This window comes from Sphaeramia orbicularis, chromosome 10 (assembly GCF_902148855.1).
Source record: "Sphaeramia orbicularis chromosome 10, fSphaOr1.1, whole genome shotgun sequence".
In the NCBI taxonomy this organism is placed as follows: domain Eukaryota; kingdom Metazoa; phylum Chordata; class Actinopteri; order Kurtiformes; family Apogonidae; genus Sphaeramia; species Sphaeramia orbicularis.
This window is the reverse complement of record NC_043966.1, coordinates 37,149,744-37,173,372: the sequence shown is the minus strand read 5'-3', so window position 1 is coordinate 37,173,372 and position 23,629 is coordinate 37,149,744. Positions and strand designations below refer to the sequence as shown.

At 39.0% G+C, this 23,629-nt stretch overlaps 2 protein-coding genes across 5 annotated transcripts in view; both read left to right on the top strand.

The window, feature by feature from the left end:
* The first annotated feature begins 1,236 nt into the window (after window positions 1–1,236).
* Window positions 1,237–11,827, top strand: hdx (highly divergent homeobox). Of its 4 annotated transcripts, none has more exons than XM_030145604.1 (12): window positions 1,237–1,348; window positions 2,526–2,687; window positions 2,853–2,988; window positions 3,392–4,440; window positions 4,514–4,570; window positions 4,766–4,912; window positions 6,899–6,928; window positions 7,170–7,368; window positions 7,456–7,532; window positions 9,370–9,465; window positions 9,675–9,797; window positions 11,338–11,827. In XM_030145604.1, the coding sequence occupies exons 2-12, from the start codon at window positions 2,622–2,624 to the stop codon at window positions 11,593–11,595; spliced, it is 2,238 nt and encodes a 745-aa protein (XP_030001464.1). In that variant the 5' UTR covers window positions 1,237–1,348; window positions 2,526–2,621; the 3' UTR covers window positions 11,596–11,827. The 4 variants fall into 4 exon arrangements, with proteins under 4 accessions (XP_030001464.1, XP_030001462.1, XP_030001461.1 ...); XM_030145602.1 differs by having other exon boundaries at window positions 2,853–2,999; window positions 3,238–4,440; window positions 9,373–9,465; XM_030145601.1 differs by having other exon boundaries at window positions 2,853–2,999; window positions 3,238–4,440.
* A 491-nt stretch (window positions 11,828–12,318) lies between these two features.
* Window positions 12,319–23,629, top strand: part of rps6kal (ribosomal protein S6 kinase a, like) — a 28,254-nt gene continuing 16,943 nt past the window's right edge. Inside the window, exons 1-11 of the mRNA XM_030145398.1 lie at window positions 12,319–12,746; window positions 15,150–15,209; window positions 15,313–15,429; window positions 15,520–15,601; window positions 15,703–15,783; window positions 17,717–17,796; window positions 18,539–18,645; window positions 21,349–21,386; window positions 21,478–21,620; window positions 21,730–21,800; window positions 21,911–21,999. Of these exons, the coding sequence (XP_030001258.1) occupies window positions 12,720–12,746; window positions 15,150–15,209; window positions 15,313–15,429; window positions 15,520–15,601; window positions 15,703–15,783; window positions 17,717–17,796; window positions 18,539–18,645; window positions 21,349–21,386; window positions 21,478–21,620; window positions 21,730–21,800; window positions 21,911–21,999 (895 nt within the window). The 5' untranslated portion in view covers window positions 12,319–12,719. The remainder of the gene's footprint in view (window positions 12,747–15,149; window positions 15,210–15,312; window positions 15,430–15,519; window positions 15,602–15,702; window positions 15,784–17,716; window positions 17,797–18,538; window positions 18,646–21,348; window positions 21,387–21,477; window positions 21,621–21,729; window positions 21,801–21,910; window positions 22,000–23,629) is intronic.

Here is a 23,629-nt window from a genome sequence, read left to right as displayed (position 1 = left end):
ATCACTCAGGCTGGTTCAAAATGATTTTACATTGTGCATATTTATTGACAATTGACCACTCATTACTTGCTAGCGTTTTGCTTTTTTTTCTGTTTGCATGTTCAACTTACAGAATTATGTCACATTTACATCTCTGACAGCTCCCTTCCCCAAACAGTAATATAATAGTAATAGAAAACTAACTTGTCATTATGATAATGGAAACCTGAGCAGTTCCAACTCACCATTTATTTTATTTTTACTTACATATAAAAACAAATCTAAATCTGGAAATAGCTTAACAATGACACAATCGCACACATATGCACGCACACACACACGCACGCACACACACACACACACACACACACACACACACACACACACACTTAATAAGCAATATCAACAATGTTTTTAATATCTTTTTATTTTATTAGATAGAGCAGATATAAATATATGTAAACATTCAAACACTTACAGCATATCTAAAAGAAACAAAAGTCACAAGGTTATTGAAATAACAAATGGCAGTGTATGTTTTCCAGAGGGACCCTCACATGGTCAGTGTTAATGCCATGGTTCAGAAATGAGAAAAATTATTAAAGTATTGCATAATCTGTCTAATGCTTTGCATTTTGGGCTGCTGCTGCCTAATTCTGTACATCTGATGCTAACTTCTCTAACTGTTTCTCTGTAGTGTATACTATCAGCAATAGAAAAAATAAAAATAATGACATGGAAGTTTTTAAAACATGTAATCTGACTTTTTAAAGTAGTGATTTGTATGTAGTAGTAAAAGGGGTGAAACCAAATTACTATAGTGTTATTAAGGAGGATTTAGGAATTACACAACTGAGAGGTTTGGACCTTACTCTGTAAAGTGAACACTTTTCCTATGACTTGATGCACAAACAAAAGTGAACTGAAAGCAGCTGGTAATTCCAACAAGGAGATCATAGTGATTTCTACTAAATTAGGAAATAAAGACAAAGCCACAGACCACAAAACATTTCCTATTTTGAAAACAGACAGAGTTTTAGTTACACACCCAGATAAAGTCTTTGTATTGATCTGTTGACATGTTTGAGGATCATCAGACAAACCGTTGAACCATTTTCGGCTCTAAGTTTGTGTGCTTCCATGTCTGTGACCTCCCTCCTCCAGCTATCGACTGGACAAAGTCAACGGTGGGCGGGACCACGGTGTGTCACAGCGATGATCTTGAGTTCCCATTGGCTCCTGTCTGCACACACGTCACAATCATGATTAGAATTGATGATCGGACGTTCTGATTTCATTGTCTAGCAAAGGGGACTGGTGAAGAAATCTGCTGAATTTGAACGTTCGTCTGATTTTGACATCAAAAATGGTAAGTACGAAAGTGATTTCACTTTTCGCTTAGTAGTACTCCGTTACGTTTTTGTTCCTACCCGTGTGGAGCTCGGGTCAGCGGGAATGACCATGCCAGGGTCGGGAAATCACAGATTTGAAGGAAAAGTTTAGCAGCAGCTATCCATTGGGAAAGCTATGCTAATGCTAGCTAGCGTTCGGCTGGCTCGGATATGGCCGCTCGGGCCTACAGGCTAACGTAAGCTGTCTGTATAGCCATGTTGGTGGTGGAGGCGCTTACCCGGTTTGTTTACTGTCTGGCTCTCAGTTGTAAAGTTATGACATGTGCTTCCTGTGTAGTAATTGTATTTCTTAATCCTCAGACTGCTGCTTCGGTTGCGTACTTATCTGACGTGCCCACAATTTATTCGCTAATTCTCTCCGTAATATTTCCATGTTTACTGTAGCCATGCGCAGTCAGCCTTCCAAAATAAACCTGCTGAATGCTTATTGGTCGCACAGTATTCCCCTATGTGATATTTTCCGAGCTATTTAAACCACAGTTAGCCCCTTTTTTAAAACTCTGTGTTACTTAAGATTATTCCAAAAGTAGTTCTATTTATACTGTGTTGTACTTTTTTCCTGTCGCTCTGCCAGCACAAAGCAAAACGTAAACAAACATTTTGTATGATACTCATTATTTCATTCTTATTATCATTATTTACTGTGTTAGTGTTATTAGTTAGTGTTACGCATAAAATAACAGACCAAGAACAAGTTATAGTGGTGTTATTGCACAGAACTCCCTTTAATTACTTCCATGTCAAGTTATAGTAAAAATGTTCAGTTTTGAAGCCAGCTCCACGTCAGTCTTAGCAAATTTGCACATATATTTTCATTTTAACGCAAAATTACACAGTATTACACATATTTGCATTAGTGGTATTGGTTAACAAACATTGCTTCACATTATGTTGACAATTTTTAGATTTGTTTTCGGTGTAATTGTAAGTTTGATCTATAGTTGATCTATGGCTGTCAGTATGTTTTCAGTGGTTTCAACTGATGCCATTTATCAGAATGATACTGCAAAAAATATGCTTTTGCCAGTTGAGTACAGCATGATGATGACTGATGGATTTCAGTCTCACTTGCTTTAACACTTTTTTTCAAATTTTCATGTATCCTTTGTGATAAAGCATTTGGTTTATCTTCAGCTACATAACCTGTCAGCGTGCCATGGGGACTGAGACAGGATGAGTGCAAACAAAACTGTGCTTACCTAGAAGTATGGAGGTTTTGCTGTGATCTGCATGGCTGCCCCGTTCCCATCCAGCAACAGAATGGATGCATGGCCACAGAGGCGTGGCCTGCAGACTGTGAGTATATGAACTGTTACATTTGGGTTTTGGTAAAATAGTTATGAATTACTTTCTGAATTGATAACTTAATGTGTTTTGGTCCACAGTGAATGTTGTATATCTTTACTGATACCAAATGTTTACATAACATTAAGTTTTTGGCTTTTTTTAAAAATCTTGTAGATGAACCTGCGGTCAGTTTTTACAGCTGAACAGCAGAGGATCCTGGAACGTTACTATGAGAATGGGATGACCAATCAGAGCAAGGCTTGCTTCCAGCTAATACTGCAGTGTGCTCAGGAGGCCAAACTGGACTTCAGTGTGGTCCGGGTAGGCCTATACAATACGCTTGTGTTTGTGCGTATGACTGAGCAATGTATGGTCATGTACTGTAATTGTGCGGCGACTGGGGAGAGTAATTGAGACAGTGAATCTGTGTTTTTATTTTTTCTAGTGCAGACTCATGTATTCCAGTCTTGTTCTCACTGTGCAGAATCAGCCCTTCTAGTGTTAATGCTTAATGTTGTTTTTAGTGATGTTACTGAGCTTGTCGCTGCTCTCTCTGCAGACATGGGTTGGCAACAAAAGACGTAAGATCGCCTCCAAGGTAGATCAGAATGGAGGCATGTCTCATTCCTTATCCAGTCATGGCCTTGCTGGAGGACTACTCTCCAATCACACGTTAGCTGGAGGGGCATTGTCCAATCATGGTCTGGCGGCAGGAGTTCTGCTTCCTACCGATGTGGCTGCAGCACGGAACATCCAGAACCGTGTCCACCTTCTCCCTCCGTCTTCGTCCTTCCCGTCTTTATCCTCAACTTCTTCTTCTCCTTCCTCATCATCCTCACTCAGCAGTGGCAGCAGTAACAATAACAACAACAATAATGATGTCATACTAACCGGGATCTACTCTCTCAACTCCGTCCCTCGCCCCAGACCGAGAACCACAGCCCCCCCATCACAGTCAGACTCTGAGCTTTCCGGACACACGTCTTCGTCTCTGATTAACCAGGCCTTGCAAAGTAAGAACAGCTCCAGCTCCTCACCTCTTCAGTCCAAACTGGTGTCGCTCTCTCAGAATCTGCCGAGTCTCACATCTGCCTCAGGGCCTGTAGTCTACACTGCAGTCAGGAAGGGAGGTTTATCCCTTGGGGAGGCAGGGGTAAGTGCAGGAGCAGGGATCGTACCTCACAGCTGGACTAGGCAGTACGGTACAGCGCAGACTCACCCTTGGTCTTCCTCCTCGTCTTCATCCTCCCAGTCGCAGGCTCAGCTTCAGCCCAGACCTCACTCCAACCCCCAACCTCAACCAGCTGCTCCTCAGAAGCCTCGGGTCTCCCTTCCACCCCAAGCCTCCGGTCCTTCCTCTGATCACACGCCTCGTATCCAGCAGGTCTTCACCTTGTCTGAAAGAAGCGAGGGTGACAGATTTCGGCCTGGTCCAGCAACTGCTCAAAGAAGTCAGGAAAGTCAAAGGCCGGTGCTCCAACCTCTGGATGCCAGTCATAATTTCTCCATTGCCATGGAAACTGGGAATGAAGAAGATGAATGGCAGAGGGAAGAGGAATTGGCAAACATGGCTGCTCAGACACATATCCACAGAGAGCAGATACCAACCAGCCCAAGCAGGGCTGAGTTTTCTGGGGTGAGAGGAAGCCACACACCCCCTATGACTAACTCCAGACCCACAATGCTTCACAGTAACTCTACTCTTCAGGGCAGCTATTCCCTCACAGCACAGACCTCACTCACAGCGGAATCCAGCTCACAGGTGAGTTTCTAGTGTTTTTAACAATGTCCCTCAAGGTGAAATGAAACCTGACTGTGCATGTTTTTATGTTCAGACTTCAGTCAGTGTGTCTGCTGCCCCCTGGGTTATCAGCAACTCCAGAAAGAGAACAGTAAGTACTGCTTCGTCAAACTTAACACAAGATATTAAACTTCTAATCCTCTACCACATTCAAGCATACCAGATTTAGAAACATTCCCTGACATTTTCTAATAGGTTTTACAGGAAGAGGTGCAGCAAACTCAGTGTGAGCTAGCGTACACCCTTTGTACATGTTGTGTGTTTAGCCAGAGGTTTGTGTTTTCAGCTGCAGGATCGGACCCAGTTCAGTGATGGGGATCTCATCCAACTGAAGCGCTACTGGGACCGAGGCATGACGAGCTTGGGCTCAGTCTGCAAGGAAAAGATCACTGCTGCAGCAAACCAGCTCAATGTGGACACTGAAATAGTCAAGGTAAATAATGTTGGGGTTTGTTTCTTTATTTCAGCCGCATTTAACTTTGTCTGGCCACTTGACTACAGGCAGTGGTTCCCAGTCAGAGGTCAGTGTGCACCAGGAGCTACTTCTGCAGTTTCGTGGTGTACTAATAAAGTAGATTTTATAAAAATTTAGCAATGTAGAAGGAAAAACTACAGCCGGATTACAAACTGATCATGCTCATCTTTCGTGAATGCACAATTACTTATAAACTGACCATGAATTTTATCAGTTGAAATCCTTAACACCACACATTGAAGTTTACACTTGAGTGTATATAAAATCAACTTAGCTTAACCTGAGTAGTAGTAGTAGTAGTAGTGGTAGTAGTGGTAGTAGTGGTAGTTGTAGTATTAGGCAAGGCAAGGCAAATTTATTTGTATAGCACAATTCATACACAGAGCAATTCACAGTGCTTTACAAAAGTGGAAAAGAGACAGATTAAAAACACACAATTACAATTAAAACATAATCAGTAAAACATAAATAATTATCAATTAAAATAAAGTAAAAGAGAAGAGTGCAGATAGAACCCTTTCAGTTGTTATATGCACAGTTGAACAAAGCCGTTTTCAGCCTGGACTTAAACATTGTCAGAGTAGAGGCCTGTCTAGTAGTAGTAGTAGTACTGATAGTAGTGATAGTAGTGGGAGTAGGAGTAGTTGTTATCTAAATAAGGCATCTAAATGTTTCAACTTGCAAACTTAAAGGAACAGAATATTCATAACGAGTTAAAAGTGTAAGCTAACATCAACAAGAATGATCTAAATCTGTGTATAAACAACAAATGGTAGCCAATTATAATAAGTTATAGGCGTTTGGAAGATATAACAATAATAGACACTTGTCCATAATTATTAGTGTTAAACAGTTCCCTTATTCTTCATATTAGAAGAATTTATCAGATCAGGAAATGGTTGCTTGAGCTTATCTGACTGTTCTTGTGTTCAAGAAAGGCGGAAACCGCTGTGTGTAACATGTAGAGGAAGGAAACCTACTTGACTCTCACAAACTTACAAATGAGATTAACTTTTGTAGGTCAAATAACTTTTTTTACTTTGTTGCAAAAACTTGTGGAAAAGTCATGCAGTTATGTATCAGGGCCACGGTCGGTATGCTGATGGACTAAATATAGTCCCTCAGCCCTGACACACGAACGACCTACTGCCATCTCACTTACTATTTATTGCGAGAAACAAAATCTTAGCCTACAGAGAGATGCAGTGTGCAGCTGTGATTCTACAAATGATCCACTATGTAGACATTAGGACACATTGAATCCAGGTGTTTGGTTGTTAACAGAGGGCTGGCCTACAGGAAGGTAATAACAAAGGTCATAATATAATTTCATGTTGCCATAAATATCATTGCAATACATGTTTTCATTTTGTCATTAGGGTTTGCCTTTGTGTTTTTCATCATGAGAAGTGTTTTAAATGTTCTGCCTCTGGATTTCTGAAGTATTTGTCATGTTTTGACTGTAAATAATTAGCCTGGCCAGCCATCCATCTTTCTCAATGAGAAATCTGTCTGGAATCATGGGGCTTGAATCCAAATATGAAGGCGGGACTAACAGGCACCGAGTAAACCAATCACAGATAAGATGGAAGTTACACTTTTGTCAGAGAAACTTGAGAATATACGGTGTAATCTGTAATTCAGTCCTTATTTTTGAATCAAGTAAACAACCGACAATGGTTGTAAAGAGATTTGCGGACTTGGAACTGACTTTGACTCGTGACAAAAAGAAATTGGTGCGTATGACGCATTGCGAAACACCCGCCCCCCAAACTTGTGATTGGTTCGGTATAGAATAGATCGTGCATATTTCACAGTGACTGGCTCAATTCCAGACTGTTTTGTCAGTATTGAATACACTGAGAAAACCGGATGGCTGGTCAGGCTAGTAAATAATCACTTTAAACCACAAGTACCCATCTGGTTTCTTCAACTCTCACTCAGGAAGAAAATCAGCCTGTAAACTCAAATCAGGTATTGATCTGACATTTATTGTAATAATTTTTGATAACAATTGACATGAACATTTTTTTATCATGATAATATTTCAAATCAATATACAGTAGACCGTATAGAGTATGTTTATAAATGATACTGAAACCTGTGCTACAAACTAATTTAGATGAATATATATCAGTTTCATTATTTTTTTTTTAAATTAGAATGTGTCTCCACTTGATTTTTACCCTTGTGTATCGGGCTTTCTGTTTGGCAGACATGGATCAGTAATAGACGGAGGAAGTACCGTCTTATGGGTATTGAAATCCCTCCACCTAAAGGGGGACCTGCTGTATTCGCAACCTCATCCCCAGGAAATGTGTCTCCGGTGGCCTTTAGCCCAGACGAGGAGCGGCTCAGAACACCAGAACCCGGAGATGACTTGAACGACGGGGGGTCTCTCTGCCTGTCTGAAGGTGCTACAAACACACCAACATACATACAGTAATCAGTACTCACAAAAGAGTTGGACTCAAGTATTCATGCAGCACTCTGTCTTCTAGATGGCACCATTGACTCACAAAACAGAGAAGGGGAGGATGAAGCGGATGTGTCGGCTGCTGCGCTGGCTAATAATGTGGTAATTCATTATTTTTATGTTACAGTAGAAGCTCATTAAAGGTGTGCACTAAGGGTTAGTCACTAGAGAGGATGTGTTAATACTTAGACCTATTAAAAGACCTCCAGCAGCAAAACTATACTTCATCAATGACATAACACCATTACGTTTTTTTAATCATGTCTGCTCATTTCTCAGGTCTTGCATTTATTTGTAATGTATATGAACATATTATATGCAGTTGCAAGGAAAAAGTTCATGCAACCTTTCAGATGTCCTGTTTTTGCATAAATATGACTGAAAATGTGAAGAGATTAAGTACTAAGTCATTTAACTACTAAAACTATTTAAAGGGGTCATATTTTGCTAAACCTACTTTTATTAGTCTTTGCTACATTTATTCATGTTTTTGGGGGCCATAACAGTTCAAAAAGTTTGAATTTGAACCCTAAAGGTGCTGCAAAGCTATGTTTATATTCATTCCGGCAAAAATCGAGTGGATTTCTACAACACATTTTAATTCCTGCTTAATTTGTTACGTTTTATAACTAGTTATGTCACGACATTTGCACATATAAGGTCAAGACTTCCGACGAACATTTCTGAGAGTACGCCATAATTGTTTGTCAGCAGCAGCAGTTGTAGTAAAAACTGAAAATATGTCCAAACTTCGCGCCGATTACCTAAAATGTTCAGTTGTCGGTAGTATTAACGAACACAAGTGGTTGAACGGGACAGAAAGCATCATCAACAACCTGGAGGGGGGACATGAAGTGGCTGATTTTCATTTAAAGGGCCAGCACTCAAAATGACCTTTCTGTTGTCATTAGTCAGAAATAGGGTTAAAGATGGACCTGTGGAGTTGAATTAATGAAGAATTCAGACCCAAGCATAGCATTTACAGTTTATGTGGACCACAGGGAAATGTTTTGAAATGCATAATTCCATATAAAAAGCAAAATATCACTCCTTTAAAGAATGCATCAGTGTGAAAAATGCTAAAGAAAAATTATTCATTCTTTATCTGGGTGGCAAACGTGTAGACCTCTACATCCAGCAGGCCTTACCTTGGTTATAGATGACAAATCTTGGGACTGATCTTAGTAACACAGGCTAGTGGAAGTGTGTGGATGAGTCCAAAGTAGATCTTTGGCCTTAAACATCTTACATTAGAACCATGTCTGTCAGCGAAACATGGTGGAAGCAGTTGCAAGTTGGGACTTGTTGCATCGACACCAGATTGATTTGCTAGAATTGATCACACAATATGGTGTCCAGTGTATTCATCTGTTAAGTAAACCTCAACAGACAGTGGACAGTGCAACCGAACAAGAACCCTAAGCACCCAATGGTTAAAGTAGAAGAAATTTAATGTTTTTGGAGCAGCAGAACGAAAGTATTCACATTAATCCTACTGAAATTCTGTATTGGAACCTGTCAAGGATACGGTTGGAAATGTTCTGTAAGGTATGAACCAAAGTCCCTTCAACATAAAAACACTGAGGTGAAGTAATTGTCAAAAAAGTTATTGAAGGCATAGTTTGACACAGGACTGAATGGATTCTCACTATAAATATGTGCTTTAGAGATGTGTTTGTCTTTGGGATCCCTTTCTGTAATTTTAGGACTTGTGAAAATCTGATCATGTTTAAGGTCATATTTATTCAATAAAAGAGTCTAGAGAAGAGGTTTACACAGGTTATTGTATCTTCTGTGTGAGGTTGTTGCTTATTTAGATTTCCATACTGACCTAAAGCAGATAAAAATGACTGTAACAATAATATTTGCGCTCTATTCTCTTTTGAGCTCTACATCTGTTATGTAAGGATAATGTGATCTTACATTGTGTTCCTGACAGAAGATCGAAGTAATTGATGAGGACGAGGAAGACGATGACGATGGTGAAATGGTGGCGTCAGACCTAGAACAAATGCATAGCCTGCTGGAATTCAAGGTGAACACAGACACACTATGACTCTTAACCAACCATCAACTTTTGGCTGCAGTTTATCATTTTCTTAAACTGATTGGTTCATGCTAGTCTGTGTTTTGTGTACGAGTGCCAAGAATTCCTATCTGTGAAATGCTAAATGACATTCAAAGATGTCAAGCTCTGGATTAACTTGAGTGTTTTGCTCCTTTTTGGATTTTGAACTGTTTCAGCATGAAGAAGTGCAGTTCCTAGAGACGGAGCTAGAGAACCAAAAACAGAAATACCAGGAGCTCGCCAGCTTCACAAAGAACCTGCTCATAGCTCTGAGGAATAATGACCTGGGGAAACAGCAGGTACATGTGCGGTTACGTTTACGTTCTTTTGAATATGTTTACATGCACACAAAATTCCAGTATTATTTCATTCATGACAGTGTTGTGAAATGAACAGGTGTCATATAAAATGCATATTCAGTTCTAAATGAATTTTGATACAGTTTTCCAGACCTTGAAAAGTTTGGAATTTTGTGTGAAAGTCTTACTAAAGTATGGAAAGAAGTGTCTTTCATAGTGGAAATTTTGGAGTATTCTCAAAGGCACATAATCTTGAAAGATAAGAATTACATGAGGAAAGCATAAAAAAAATAGATAGGATTTCACTAACCAGTCAGTACTGGGCGAGTGAAACTTGTTTGTGTGGTATCCATGCAGTTTTGTGATTTTCATATGTTCTGAAAACATTTCTGGCAGTAAAACTGAATTAACAGCAAATTATGTATTCATTCATTTATTAATGTATCATAAACTTTTCTAATACACACAACAGGTATAATCTCTACAAAAAAGTAGGCACGCAAGTATAGAAGTACATAAAGTCAAGGTCTTGGGGGAAAAAAATAGCAGTTTTGAAAAAGTCTGGAATTTTTATTTGGATAAAGAGCAAGCACCCTGATTTAACCATTCCTAAAGGATTTTCAACAGGTATTTAATGCTATTCGTTGTATTTTGTGTTTTTCATTGAAAATCAGATATTTTCTTAATTTAATGACCATATAGATGTTCATGCAAGCTTAGAGTAATTCCAAAGGTTATTATATTAAAACAGAAAAACTAGAACAAAAGTAATGTTTTGAGTTAAATATATCCTCACCTGAACATAAAAAACAAGCTTCTACAACCACTGTCATTTGTTAAACTCCATGGGTTTTACTGGTGAGTCAGTCTTGTAGAGGATGACAGTATTTCCACGTTCACTACAGAGACTGATCATCCAAATGTGTCGTACCTGATGACGATGAAAAGCTGAGAAACTGTATTTTACCTGAAGGTAGTAAACATTTTAGATTAGTCGATGCTTTTGGTCAGTAGTGGATGTTTAAGTCTTTGAGAGTTAATGAATACAACATTTTCCGACCAAAATGTATTGGATACACTGACATTATTCCAGTTTTATGAAGATTATTTGGACATTTATACAGCTTTTGAAATATGTATCTCATTTACAGATTTTACTGCTGGTTGTGACACAGGGCGCCTGTTAAGCTTCAGCTGGTTCAGTAAAGATGGGGTCAGAAGGAAAAACATACCTACTTGTAAACATTATAAAAGTGGATATTAAATAGATGTGGGATAGGTGCAAATATTGAAAAGGTGACATTTTCAAGAAGGCATTTAAAGGAGTTGGAGAGGAAAACCACAAGTGCATATCAACAGGGATGAAAGAAGAAAATTCATGTTCATTCAGAATTCAGTTTTTTTCAGAACTGGTGCAAAAACTAGATGTTTTGTGCATGAAAACATAGGCAGTGACTTCTATTGAAATTGAATTGAAAATTAAATGCAACGCATTTTTAGAAGTTTCTGAGTCTATGTTCCATTGTGTGTATTGTATTAGGAACTCATGGCCAGTCTACCTCAGCCTTCAGACCAGGACTGGGACATGACCGTGGACAGAGGAGCCCAGCCCGCTGCCACGTCAGCAGACGCATCTTCCAACCACAGCAGATCCCCGACGGACGAGCTCCCGGCGGCCCCAGAAGACGACGACCAAGTCCCACTGGTCACCACAAACAAAGACGGTTCAACAACTGAAGTTACTGAACCCTCTGCATCAGAGGAGGAACTGCAAGAAGCAGACGCAGATCAAAACTGACTCATGTTCATCTGCTCACACACTCACTCATAAGGATGTCCTCACACTCCGCACAGAAACCGGTGAAAAGAACCCACATGTACACAAACACAGATTAACTCATTCTCCACGCCCAGTGCCTGTGGATTAATGCTTCACGATGACTGTTGGGCTGTCAATGCCTTTTTTACTGCATATCATTCGCCTTGCTCTGGTTCAGTCCAGGGAGAACAATAAACGACCTCTAAGTTACCTCCTGTTTGTGGCTGTGGGTGTTTTCTTTAATGAGTACAGGTGGGTTTGATGCAAGAAAGTGCACAAAGCAAGTTTACACCTATTTGTAACGCATTGTTTTGTCCAGAAAACAGTGTTTCCAATGGTGTGTACTGTATGTGTTTGGACTATTCTGTGCTTTTGTATGGGAGAGAGAGAGTCAGAGCTGGAGGGAAAGTGGATGAGCCTTAAGCCTCTTATTTCCCCTTGGATAGGGATGGACAGGCTTATGAAACAGTGGCTTTAAAACATTCAACTTACACACTTAAGATCAGAGGCTTAAAGTCATGGTGGGCTGTTGTTTTCCACCAGAGGAGTAAGTTTTGCTCAGTTTTTTTGTCTTGCGTCAAACAAAACCCCTCAGCTGTGTTAAAAAGCAGCGACTATTTCTGTCGCCAGCAAATGGCCCGTCACCCGGATGCATGTATGTCACAGACTATGACCTCCCCCTCCTTTCAGTCCCATTTCATCCCCTCCCCACGCCACCACCAACACCACTACCACGTCCTGTGCCTCCTCTCTATCTTCAGATCCGTTGCTTTGCTTTGGACGGGGGAAATCCTTAACTGAGTTGCGTCATAAATACGTCAATAAACTCTCATTCACTGACGATCAGGTACCACGGTAGCCGCCATATTCGCATCTATGGCAGGGTTGCGGTGCTGTCGGTGAGCGTATGGTCCAGTCATCAACATCTGCTATTCCGGCACCAGTCCCCCCGATCCCATCCCGGTAGCGATCCGCAGCGGAACAGCTTGCGACTGATCGTCAAAGCAGAAGAGCCGGACTTCTACATAGGGGAAGATATGCAACGTGGAGCGGGGGTCTAGGTGGACTACGATGCCTTAGACTTAGTGGAAACCTGGCACAAGATGGAGGTAAACAGCGTTAGTAGTGAGGTGAGTTGATAATTGCGTGTGTTGCGTGTTCATTTGCTTCAGATTGTTTTCGGTCGGTGGTGTCCCGCTAACTTAGCTTGGCCGGAGAGGCTGTGGAGAGCAGAAATTCACGTCACGACCTGCAGCGCACCGTGATGCATGCTAACACGCTAGCTAATGCTAACAGCTGGTTAGATGTTTATTTTTGTTGCACTACCAAGGTTTATTACTTAAATTGCCTGCCCGGACTTCTGCTGCAGCCCCTTAAACCGCATGGAGGTTAGGCTCTAAGTCTAATGTCACATGGCCTCTTCTCCTCCTTTGTTGTTATTTACACTTTTCAAGAGGAGTTTGCTTCATAGCTAGCATAGCGTATGTAGCATTAGCATTAGCTTGCTAGCTGACAGCTTGCTGACTTTAAACTTAGAGACAAGTTGTTGCTTAAACTGCAGTGTCTTATAAATGAAAAGCAGAAATGTTCCTATATGTAAATGCATTACATAAATCTCATATTCAGCCGTGTTGAATTTATTCTAGGTAGAATATTGGCTAGTTTCTTTTAGGTTAGGTATAGTCGGGGGCTTGCACATCAGCACTTTAAGAGCATTTACTGACAGTGTTATTAGCGCAAAGCTTCGTCTTATAAACTGCGTATTAACAAACGCGTTTTCCCGAATAACTGTCAGTATTTTGAGGTGAACTTGTTGTTAAAGTGACCGGTACAAGCCCTCTCCGTCAGGCTAAAAATAGCAAGCAAGGTAGCTAATCGTAGTCAAAGTAAACGCATATGTGTTAATTATAGATGAAGTTGGTGTCTTCACACACACCACATGAAGATACCTTGCCAAGACTTGAACCAGTGCTGCTTTGAGATCAGAAAGGTTGAGTTTGCTTGTGCATGGGCCCTTTTGGAGATTATTTTTTAATGTTTAGGTAAGTCAGGCTGATATCTTAAACCTCTATCTCTGGGATTCTTTCCACTCTTGCCTCCACACTATGTCTCTGAAGTGACAGCACATAAACTGTTTTAACTATGGTGAAGTCTGAGTTACAAGCTTTTTTGGAGTGATTGTTTTAGGTAATTGTGCTTTAGGAGTCTTCTGTTGAAAGACCTTGGTGTGTATTGATGGTATTGTGTGCTCTAGATATTACAATATTCATATAAGGTTTAATTTCTTGCCACGAATAAGAAATGTAACCTGCTGTTTACTGTTTACTGTTTCCTATCGCTGTTAAAGCTGCCAAGGGAACAGATGTAGAGAAGTAAACACAAAGCTTAGCTACTTAAAGTGGAGTAGTAGCCTTGGATGGCATTATGAGGAAACTGCAGAGCAGAATGGTTTAGTATATGACAGTCAGGCATCTTTTGAAATGGCTGAAAAAGACTGGTTGGTTGTGCTGCAAGTGTAGGTTGCACTCTGTTACAAACCGTGATGAGCCACAGTAAAGGTGGGAGTGAAAATGTATGTGTGAATAATGACACAAGCACTGCCCTGGCTTTGGGTAGCCTAGATGTTCTGCAGCACAGATGGATCAGGGCTTACATTTTGCTGCACCAGTAAATTGCTTTAAAGTTTTACATCTGAGGTCATTTGGATGTTATTGTTATTGTGTAGATCTGAGATATTTGGAGCATGGTTTGCTGGCCTCTGTTTTGTGGATGTACGTGAGTGTATGCTGGTGGCTCCACCCACTGAGTGGGCTTGCGTAGCGCTATGACTCATCCCCCCTCTTCAGAGGCTTGATGGAATTCAACACACACAAACACACTGGTCCGAATACATCATGCAGGCTAAGCTTTAGTACTGAGCTCAAACATGCAGAGCTGGATAATATTATAGTGCACTTTACTGTCTGCTATACTTGCAAATGCTTGCAGATATCTGCCAGATAATAAAATCAGTGTGTGAATGTTCAGATAAACATGAGAGGCATCAAACAGCCTCATAAATGTTACTCAGAGGTGTGTGTCTCTGTGGTAATTTAGAAAAGCATCCTGACATTAACATCAGCCAGAAGCACTAAAAGAACTGGGTCCTAGTTATTTCTCAAGAGGCTGAATGCTGGCTGCAGCCCCTGCAAACATCAGACTCTCGGAGCCAGTCAGACATGTTGTTTTTGCTCTGGCTGGGGATTAAGCTAGAATGCTAATAATGAGGGGCTTTATAGGGGCAGGATGAGAACTGGACAGCTGGATGGGCTTAGAGTATGGACTCCATACTGTTTGACAACAAATCGAGCTGAGTTGGAAAAGTGAGGGCGCACTGTTCTTGCATGTGACTCATCGGTTTCATCTGTTGAATCTTCCATCATACATGTGGGCGTGCAGCGGCTGCAGTCACAGTCCTGTTGATTAGATGCGCAAGCTTTGTTAAAGTGCTTAGTGGTGCTGACTCCTCTGATGAAAGTGTTGTTTTGATGCAGGTCAATGGACATCAGATCATGGATGAGCCCATGGAGGAGGGAGAGTCTTTCACGCACTGTGTAAGTACCAAAAACTGCCTTTGATTCTGAAGTGTTTGTGTACTCACTGTGACATAAATGCATCCTTGTGTGTGGTTGTTTCACACTCATACTCTGTGTGTAGGATGAGGGGACATATAAGGAGATTCCTATCACCCACCATGTGAAAGAGGGCTGCGAGAAAGCTGATCCATCTCAGTTTGAACTGCTCAAAGTCCTTGGCCAGGGCTCTTTTGGCAAGGTGAGAAAATGCATTACACCAAATCAAATGGTTTCATCTCTGTGTTCACAGGCATTTACATAATTCCAAAATCTCTCCTTGTACTCCCAGGTGTTCCTTGTCAGGAAGATTTTGGGTCCAGATGCTGGTCAGTTATATGCAATGAAAGTTCTAAAAAAGGCATCTTTGAAAGGTAACACAGTTTTGTTTTTACTCAACCTTTGCATGAAACATTGTTCAGTATGTTCTTTTTCATGATTAACATGATTCTCCCATCCTTTTTTGTGTTTTCAGTCAGGGACAGAGTTCGCACTAAGATGGAGAGAGACATTTTAGTGGAAGTCAATCATCCCTTCATAGTGAAATTGCACTACGGTAAGATAATGGGGAATAGAATGAAAGTGATGGGATATATGATCATAAGTATTTCTGCCCTGTTTAGGCCTTGCCCACACTAATGCGGGTATTTTGCTCAACAGACACTTTCCTCTTATTGACACTCAAATGTCGCTTAGGGCACTCAGAGTAAAGTGCCCTCCACAAAACTCTGATTTATGTTTATACTCAGTGACATATTGAAGTTTGCACAAAACATTGATTCACTCATGCCCATTATTTCATTGTATAATAAACACATGCCTGAAACAACAACAGTGGATATGTACAAGTTTACATTTGGTTTGTACTATAGCTGACATCGACACACAAAAGCTTCAGTGTCTACAGTTTTGCTTTATTGCAAAGAAAATCAGCTCACTATGCATGCGTATTATGTGCTTCTTTGGTCTTAAACATGTCATTGATTTAGACTTCACTGATGCCTGCTGGCCTGGAATGCTTATTACAGCATTTTTAATGGATTATACATACACACTTTATATCTAAATTTTTTAAAAATATATTACATTTTTACATTTATATTTAATGGAAGACGTAAATATCCATCTGTATTAGTGTGAAATAGATGCTTCAGGATGAATTTCAAATTAATTGGTAATGTTCTAAGTATTTTATTGGAAAATTTTGTATTATTCCATGCTTTAACAATTAACATGGTGTTGAGAAACCCAAAGACAAATGATTTATTCAAATCAAAATCAAATCAAAGTTTATTTATATAGCACTTTACAACAACATAGCGAAGCCCAAAGTGCTTTACATCAAAAAGCATAATTAAATTATAAGATAAAAAACAGTATTTAGTTACTTGCAGGTAATACACTGTTAGATAATATGAATTTAAAGGGATTATATGTAATATTTCTATTTTAAAATTAAAGCCTCATAACATTATCATTAGAGTGTTTAGAATACAGAGCTATAAAGTGATGTCAAAGATGCCAGTGGATTGGATTGCAGAGATATGAACTGAATTTATTTACGCTGATGGCCCGAGGGATTTATGTGACCACTAGAGGGAGTGGGGAGTCACTCTACCGGTCTCCCATGGTGACGAAAACTGAAGCCACAGGGTCTTTGAGCAATTCTTCTGACAGTGACAAGATGGATGAGAACTGCTAAGAAATAACTTTGGAAGAAAGTGATGAAGTGATAAAAGTGGAAGCACTGTTGTTGTTTTCTCCTCTGAACACAGATATAAATGAAAAGAATGGAGTTTGATGATGAAATCACCGCATTTCTTTTACACAAGAGTATGAAGCTTATGAAGGTATAAAGCTATGATGGGGTTTCTTTGCTAAATTGCCTGTTTGTTGATCCACGGTACAGACTAAACTGTGATAGTTCTGACCTTTTTTTGAGGATTCCAAACAGATCTTTAGTGCAGCTATTGACAAAACAAACTGTAAAGAAAACAGAGGTGATTTATAGTTTTACTGTGACTGTTTTCTGTGTAAAAACAGAGCTATAATGTAAACTATCAGCAGATGGAGCACTTGAAGATTATAAGGCACTGTTATTGGTAACAGTTTTTGGTTGTGGAGGGAAACTTGATGATATGAGTATCATAATACAATTCAGATTTTTGTAAAGAATGGACTATATTCAGTGAGTGATATAGTCTGTGGATGCATAGTATTGATCTGTTGGTGGTTTTGATAGTTTTAAGTGTGTTCTGGTTTGAGAATGTCCCTGACTGATAAGATTTTGGAATATGAACACTACATAAAGCCCCTAGAAACAGAAATTTTCAAAGTAGTGCAGGGCTTGTGACAGTTATTGTATTAAGGTTTTAAAACCGATGCAGCTGCATATGCCAACATTTAACCCAAACATTGAAGTTTTCCTGTTCTGTCTGAATACAATGACCTTGGTGGTAAATCTCTGACTTGTTCCCTTCCCTCCTCAGCCTTTCAGACAGAAGGGAAACTGTATTTAATACTGGACTTTCTCAGGGGAGGGGATGTATTCACTCGCTTATCCAAAGAGGTAAGATGACATTCTGTTTCCTTACATCTCATTACCCTTTTTCATTACTGTTTTAATTCCCAAGTGTTGTTAAAAAAATGTCAAAATCAGCTCCTCACATGCTGGGATGTTTGTTTTTTTTTTAATTTCTTTAATAAACCCTAAGGCATTGTTAAGATGACAGCTACAAATGCACAGGTGCAAATTGAGTATGCAAGCCTTGTGTGTGTGTGTGTGTGTGTGTGTGTGTGTGTGTATGTGTGTATGTGTGTGTGTGTGTGTGTGTTATTTTAAAGGAGAATAAGTACTGCCAAGTCATTAGTCACTTCTGCTTTTGCCTTTTTTTATTTCAAATTCAAATCATGACTTGAAATCCTCACGGAGCGCTTTTCTTAGCATCTTTATTCGCTTTTAGATCATCAGTAGCCTGTCAGTTACAGGCTCAGATCGGTTTCTTTCTTCTGCTTTCTGGGGGCTCAAACAATGTCTGATTGTTCTCTAGATAGACCTTGTGTTGAAGGCATGTCTGAGAACCAAAGCGATTGCTGCTGGCAATGTCAAATCAACAGCTTGCTGAATTGTGTAATCTATTTGAGATGTTGGTACTGTGACAATAATAATACTCTGTTTTCTCTGTTTGTGGTTACTGAAGGTTTTGGGTTTTTTTGTTTAAATTGTTTCTTTTGTTTTTTTTTTTTCTGCTGCTGAATTTCTCTTCTTCTTCGTCTGAGTTCAGAGAGTAAATTTGTCCAGTTCTTATCAGGTTATGTTTACAGAGGAAGATGTGAAATTCTACCTTGCAGAGCTGGCCCTGGCCCTCGACCATCTGCACAACCTGGGCATAGTTTACAGAGATCTCAAGCCAGAGAAGTATGAACCTTCTCCTTTTCACCTCTGACCTTTCACACTTTATCTCCAAATTATAACTACAGCACGCACATCATTCCCCATTGATGAAAAGACCAGCATGGCTCCAGTTTTCTTTTAGTTCCTGTGTAGACATCTGCTTAGATTTATAGTTTAATTGCCGTGTTGGATTGTTCACACTGTTTATTTCCATTATATTAATTTCTAATGAGAGATGAAAATTGTTTAAGGTTTTATCATAAGCTGTTCATAAGACTACAGACATTTTGTGGCTTAAATAATGTCACTTGCTGTGGCCAGAGACATGTCCATTGTGGTTATAAAATGCTTCAACAGTAACATTAGCAAGATATACTGACAGTCAATGAAAACGCATCACCAAATTTTATTTAAAATATTGCCATATTATACGGCATAGTATGATGTGTTTGCATTCATTAAGACTTAACACAATAGTCTCAGCGCTCCAACCAGTGGATTTCATGTTTCAATGATTTTGTTTTTATCAAAAGTCAAAGCATGCCATTGTTTAGATTTGTTATTGGGTTAGAAAGTAAGGATTGTTTTTGTCTTTACATGTTCTTTATGTAAAGCCAAACCCAAACACAGTGTATACCAGGGCTGTCAGACCAGAGGTTGCGTTAACTGGAAATATTCTGCCATTGACGGATTTTTTGTAAGGATGACAGAAAATTCTGAAGGCTGGCCGTCATTTTGACAGATTAAAGTACTGAGGGTAATCTACCAAAAAAAAAATTTCACACAGCACTGTGAACAGAACCTGCTCGCAGGATCATATGTCTGCCTCTTAACAAGACACCAAACAGTCCATAACCCTATCCTACCTGTATGTAACCTGTATATATGGAACCCTACAGTGCTACCATTCACAGCTACGCGGAATACAAGACTGTTACTTCTGTTAAATGACTCACTGTAAGTTCACCTGTAGTACACCCCGTCCAGTTGATGAGTGTGCATATTAATCATTCAGTCATTGTCAAGTTTTGTCTCGTTGTTTAGCTGACTTTAGCCAAAATTAGATGCTACTTTACTAGTGCAAACTGTCAAGACAACCAAATCTCCTCAGTTATTTTTAAAAAGCCCAGTAAATGTGATGGCATTGATAAATATGGTGAAAAAAGAGAGACTGATGCGGTGGAGGATGAAGGACAAGCAAGTAATTCGCCAGTTCTTATGCCATTTGGCGTGCTATTTGTACGCATTTTCTACCTTTCGTGTTCTTCAACACTGTTTGATGGTGTGTCAATTTACACCAAGATCTCCGATTCACACAACTATAACCATAACTGTAACCCTCAGTGCGTGGTGTTTGACGCGGTGTGAACATACACGTGGAAAGCTTATAATGCGTACAGATAACACACCAATTAAAAGTGGCGTGTATATTTATGCGATTCATGATATCATGTTGGTTTATCAGCCAGCAGTAACTATAGTTGCTGCGTCATTGAGATGTTTTTGAACTTTAAATACTCCTAAATATGTCTCATTATCATTAAAAAAATGAATTTGAAATGAGGAATAATAATGTGTTATGACGGAATTGTTACAATCCTTTCTGTCAAAATGATGGACAATAAAAATGTCTAGTGCAACCTCTGTGTCAGACATGCGGCCCACAGATCAAAACTGCCCCGCTAAAGGGTCCAATTCAGCCTGCGGGAGGAATTTACAAAGTGTAAAAATTATACTGAAGATATAAACAGTCAAGGATGTCAAACTCATTTTAAATCAGGTTCCACATACAAACCAATGGGATCTCAAGTAAAATAATAATATAATAACCTATAAATAATCACTGTAAATTTTCTTTTTGGTTTAATGTGGAAAAACTAATATTACATTATAATTATAGATAATGACAACTTATGTTTCTCTTTGTTTTAGTGCAAAAAACCCCAACCCATTAAATTATGAAAATATCTACATTAACAAACTGTCCTATAACAATAAAATGTGAATATCCTGAACAAATATGAACAATATGAAATGTCTTCAGAAAACTGAGTACACTTTTAACAATATTCTGCCTATTACTAAATGTTTTGTACCTTTTTGTAGATCCGATCCGTAATGCACATGTATAAATGATAAGTTGAGGCATAATATTCTTAAAATTTAACTTATTTTTCTTAGGATCTTTGGAAATGTCAGGGTTTTTTTTGGCTATTCACATCTTTTTTTATTTGGATAGTTTATAAATGTAAATATTTTCATAATTTAATGTAATTTTCTTGTGCTAAAACAAAGAGAAAAATTTGGAGTGGTCATTATTTATAGGTTATTATGTTATTATTTTACTGGTCCGGTCCATTTGAGATCAAATTGGGCTGAATGTCACTCCTGAAGTAAATGAGTTTGACATCCTTTGTGTAAAGTACGCTGAAAGTTATAACTGCTGTGCCTAATACATGAGCCGCTTTAGTTATAATCAACTCACAGTTGTCAGATTAGTCCATTGTCACCAGGCCACGACCTCTGTGGATGATGGGCAGCGTCTAAGGTCTTTCTATTTTTTCAGCGGGCATGTAGTAAAATATTGAATCTTCAAGGTGATGCGGTTTCATTGGCTGCCGGTGTATTTTGTATTGTGGACCTGATAAGATAACTGGCCTCCTGCTGTTTCTGCCTCATTGACACAAACCATTTGAAGCTCATCTCTGTGAAAACCCTGTCTTTCAGCATCTTACTTGATGAAGCTGGTCACATAAAGTTAACAGGTTTGTTTCTAACTCAATGCTAAGTCGATGCTGTCATGTAATGTGTGGATTTGACTGTTAACATTTGTTTCCCTTGACTCATTGTGTGCAGACTTTGGCTTGAGTAAAGAGTCAGTAGATGCTGATAAGAAGGCTTATTCGTTCTGTGGTACGGTGGAGTATATGGCCCCTGAGGTGGTCAACAGGAGAGGACACACACAGAGTGCAGACTGGTGGTCTTTGGGAGTACTCATGGTACACACTCTCTACTTGCAGTTGCTCATCTAATGTCTAAATTCGAAGAAAAGATCTCATACTTATGGTTTTTGTTTGTTTGGTTTTTTTTCTGATTGTGTGTTGGCAGTTTGAGATGCTAACGGGGACGTTACCATTCCAAGGGAAAGACCGCAATGAGACCATGAACATGATTTTAAAGTGAGTCTTTATTTGAATATGGATGTTATCGATGGTTAATTTGTGCTGTTCCCACTGTTTCTCTCGTCGTCTCTTCTCATCTGTTGCCTTCGGCTTCTCCTGCCATCTAGAGCTAAGTTGGGGATGCCCCAGTTCCTCAGTTTGGAGGCCCAGAGTTTGCTGAGAATGCTGTTTAAACGTAACCCAGCTAACAGACTAGGTAGGTGTGTCACAGCTGATTGTGTGTGCATGTGTGTATGTAGGACTGGGTATCAATGAAAAGCTTTAGTTTTCATCTGTTCACTTTAAACCAGAAAAATTAACCTTTTTTTTTTTTTTTTACCATGGTTTGAAGTATGTCTTTTGTTGTAAGATCAATCAATATAAGTAAGAAACAAAATTGAGGTCTGGACAGTGTATTATATATACATTGCTCTTTGGCTTCATGTCCAAACTTTCCTCTTCCACTAATACTGATTCTTGTTCATCGTTAATGTTCATTGATTCTCATGAAGCAAATTTCAGTTCAGCTTTTAGAGACATACTCTTGAAAAGTAAAAATAATTAATTTGGAGTACATTTATATGCCCTGTATGTGGCACAGGTTACTGTATGAAACCTAAGTAATATTTTTGGGCTGATTTTGAGTCATGAGTTCACTATTATAATGGTTTTCTGTCAGTTAAGCAGAAAAAATACTGAAGCAAGTTCATGAAAATGAATGTTTTTTAAAGCTGAATCATTAAACTGAGTATAATCAAACTTTTTGGCTTCTAACAATATATAAAAGTAATATTTTAGGAAAATTTCTGTGCATGCAGGATTCTGTGATTTGTTATTATATAGATATAGATGTTATCTATTAGATATAGATATTGTATAGATAAACCAGGAATTTTGTCTGTTTGTCTATCTGAGATTTTTGTCCATCCCATTTCTCGGGCACTATTCGAATTCTTTTCAAATTTCACACACCTGTTCCTTATCACTAGGAGACGTGTATTTAAATGAATTTCAATTTTGGGATTTTTTAAATACGCTTTTGCAAATTTCAACTCGTCCAACCAGTTTCTCGGATATTATTCACGCAATTCTTTTCAGATTTCACATACATGGTCTTTACATGTGCCCTTCTCTCAATTTTAACATTTTGTTTTTTACCAATTTTTGAAAAGTTTTTAAAAAGCCTTGGTAGCCAGGGTATCGGTGAGCAGGAAGGGCAAAGCGTTATATGACCGGGCAGGGGTATTAGTGAGCTCTACTTACTTTTTCACTTGTTTGAATTATTTTGCTTTACAAAAAACTCAACAGTGATTAAAAATAGTTTTTATTCATTTTACCAGTTTACCTGAGTCACGACACATTTGGCTGCGGTGTCTAGATAATTACATCGAAGTAATGTTTTCATCTAACAATAATGATGGAGAGCCATTAAATAGCAGTATTTTCTAGATCTCAGTACAGGCAGATGTAATAGTACTGAAATATAAAACCAAACAACCTGGCATTTTTAGAACCTCTATAGCCACCTTTACCAAACGTCTGTCATGTCACCAATTTGCAGAGTAAAATGCATAACTTTTCTTTTATAGTTATGTGTTTGGTATATGAGCATTAGGATTGTTTGTTTCTTTTGATTGTTAGTCGGTGATCAGTGTGTTAGTGGCTACAGCCAGTACTATCATTACTAATATTACATAATATTACCTACTAATATTAAACCAAAGTGCGGATAGTTACTGATGTTGGCTTCTAAGCCGGTCTGTACTGAAAGCTGACATTAGCAGATTTTACTGCTAGAAAAAAACAGTCTATCTAAATATTTTATTTCATATATTTTATTGACTTCC

Bases quoted from the DNA above. Each gene is read 5' to 3' on its own strand.
- hdx (XM_030145601.1), top strand. From the start codon at position 2,622: ATGGCTGCCCCGTTCCCATCCAGCAACAGAATGGATGCATGGCCACAG. The intron at 6,929-7,169 runs GTATTGATCTGA...TCTGTTTGGCAG, and splicing joins AGCCTGTAAACTCAAATCAG to ACATGGATCAGTAATAGACG. The intron at 7,533-9,369 runs GTAATTCATTAT...TGTTCCTGACAG, and splicing joins CTGCGCTGGCTAATAATGTG to AAGATCGAAGTAATTGATGA.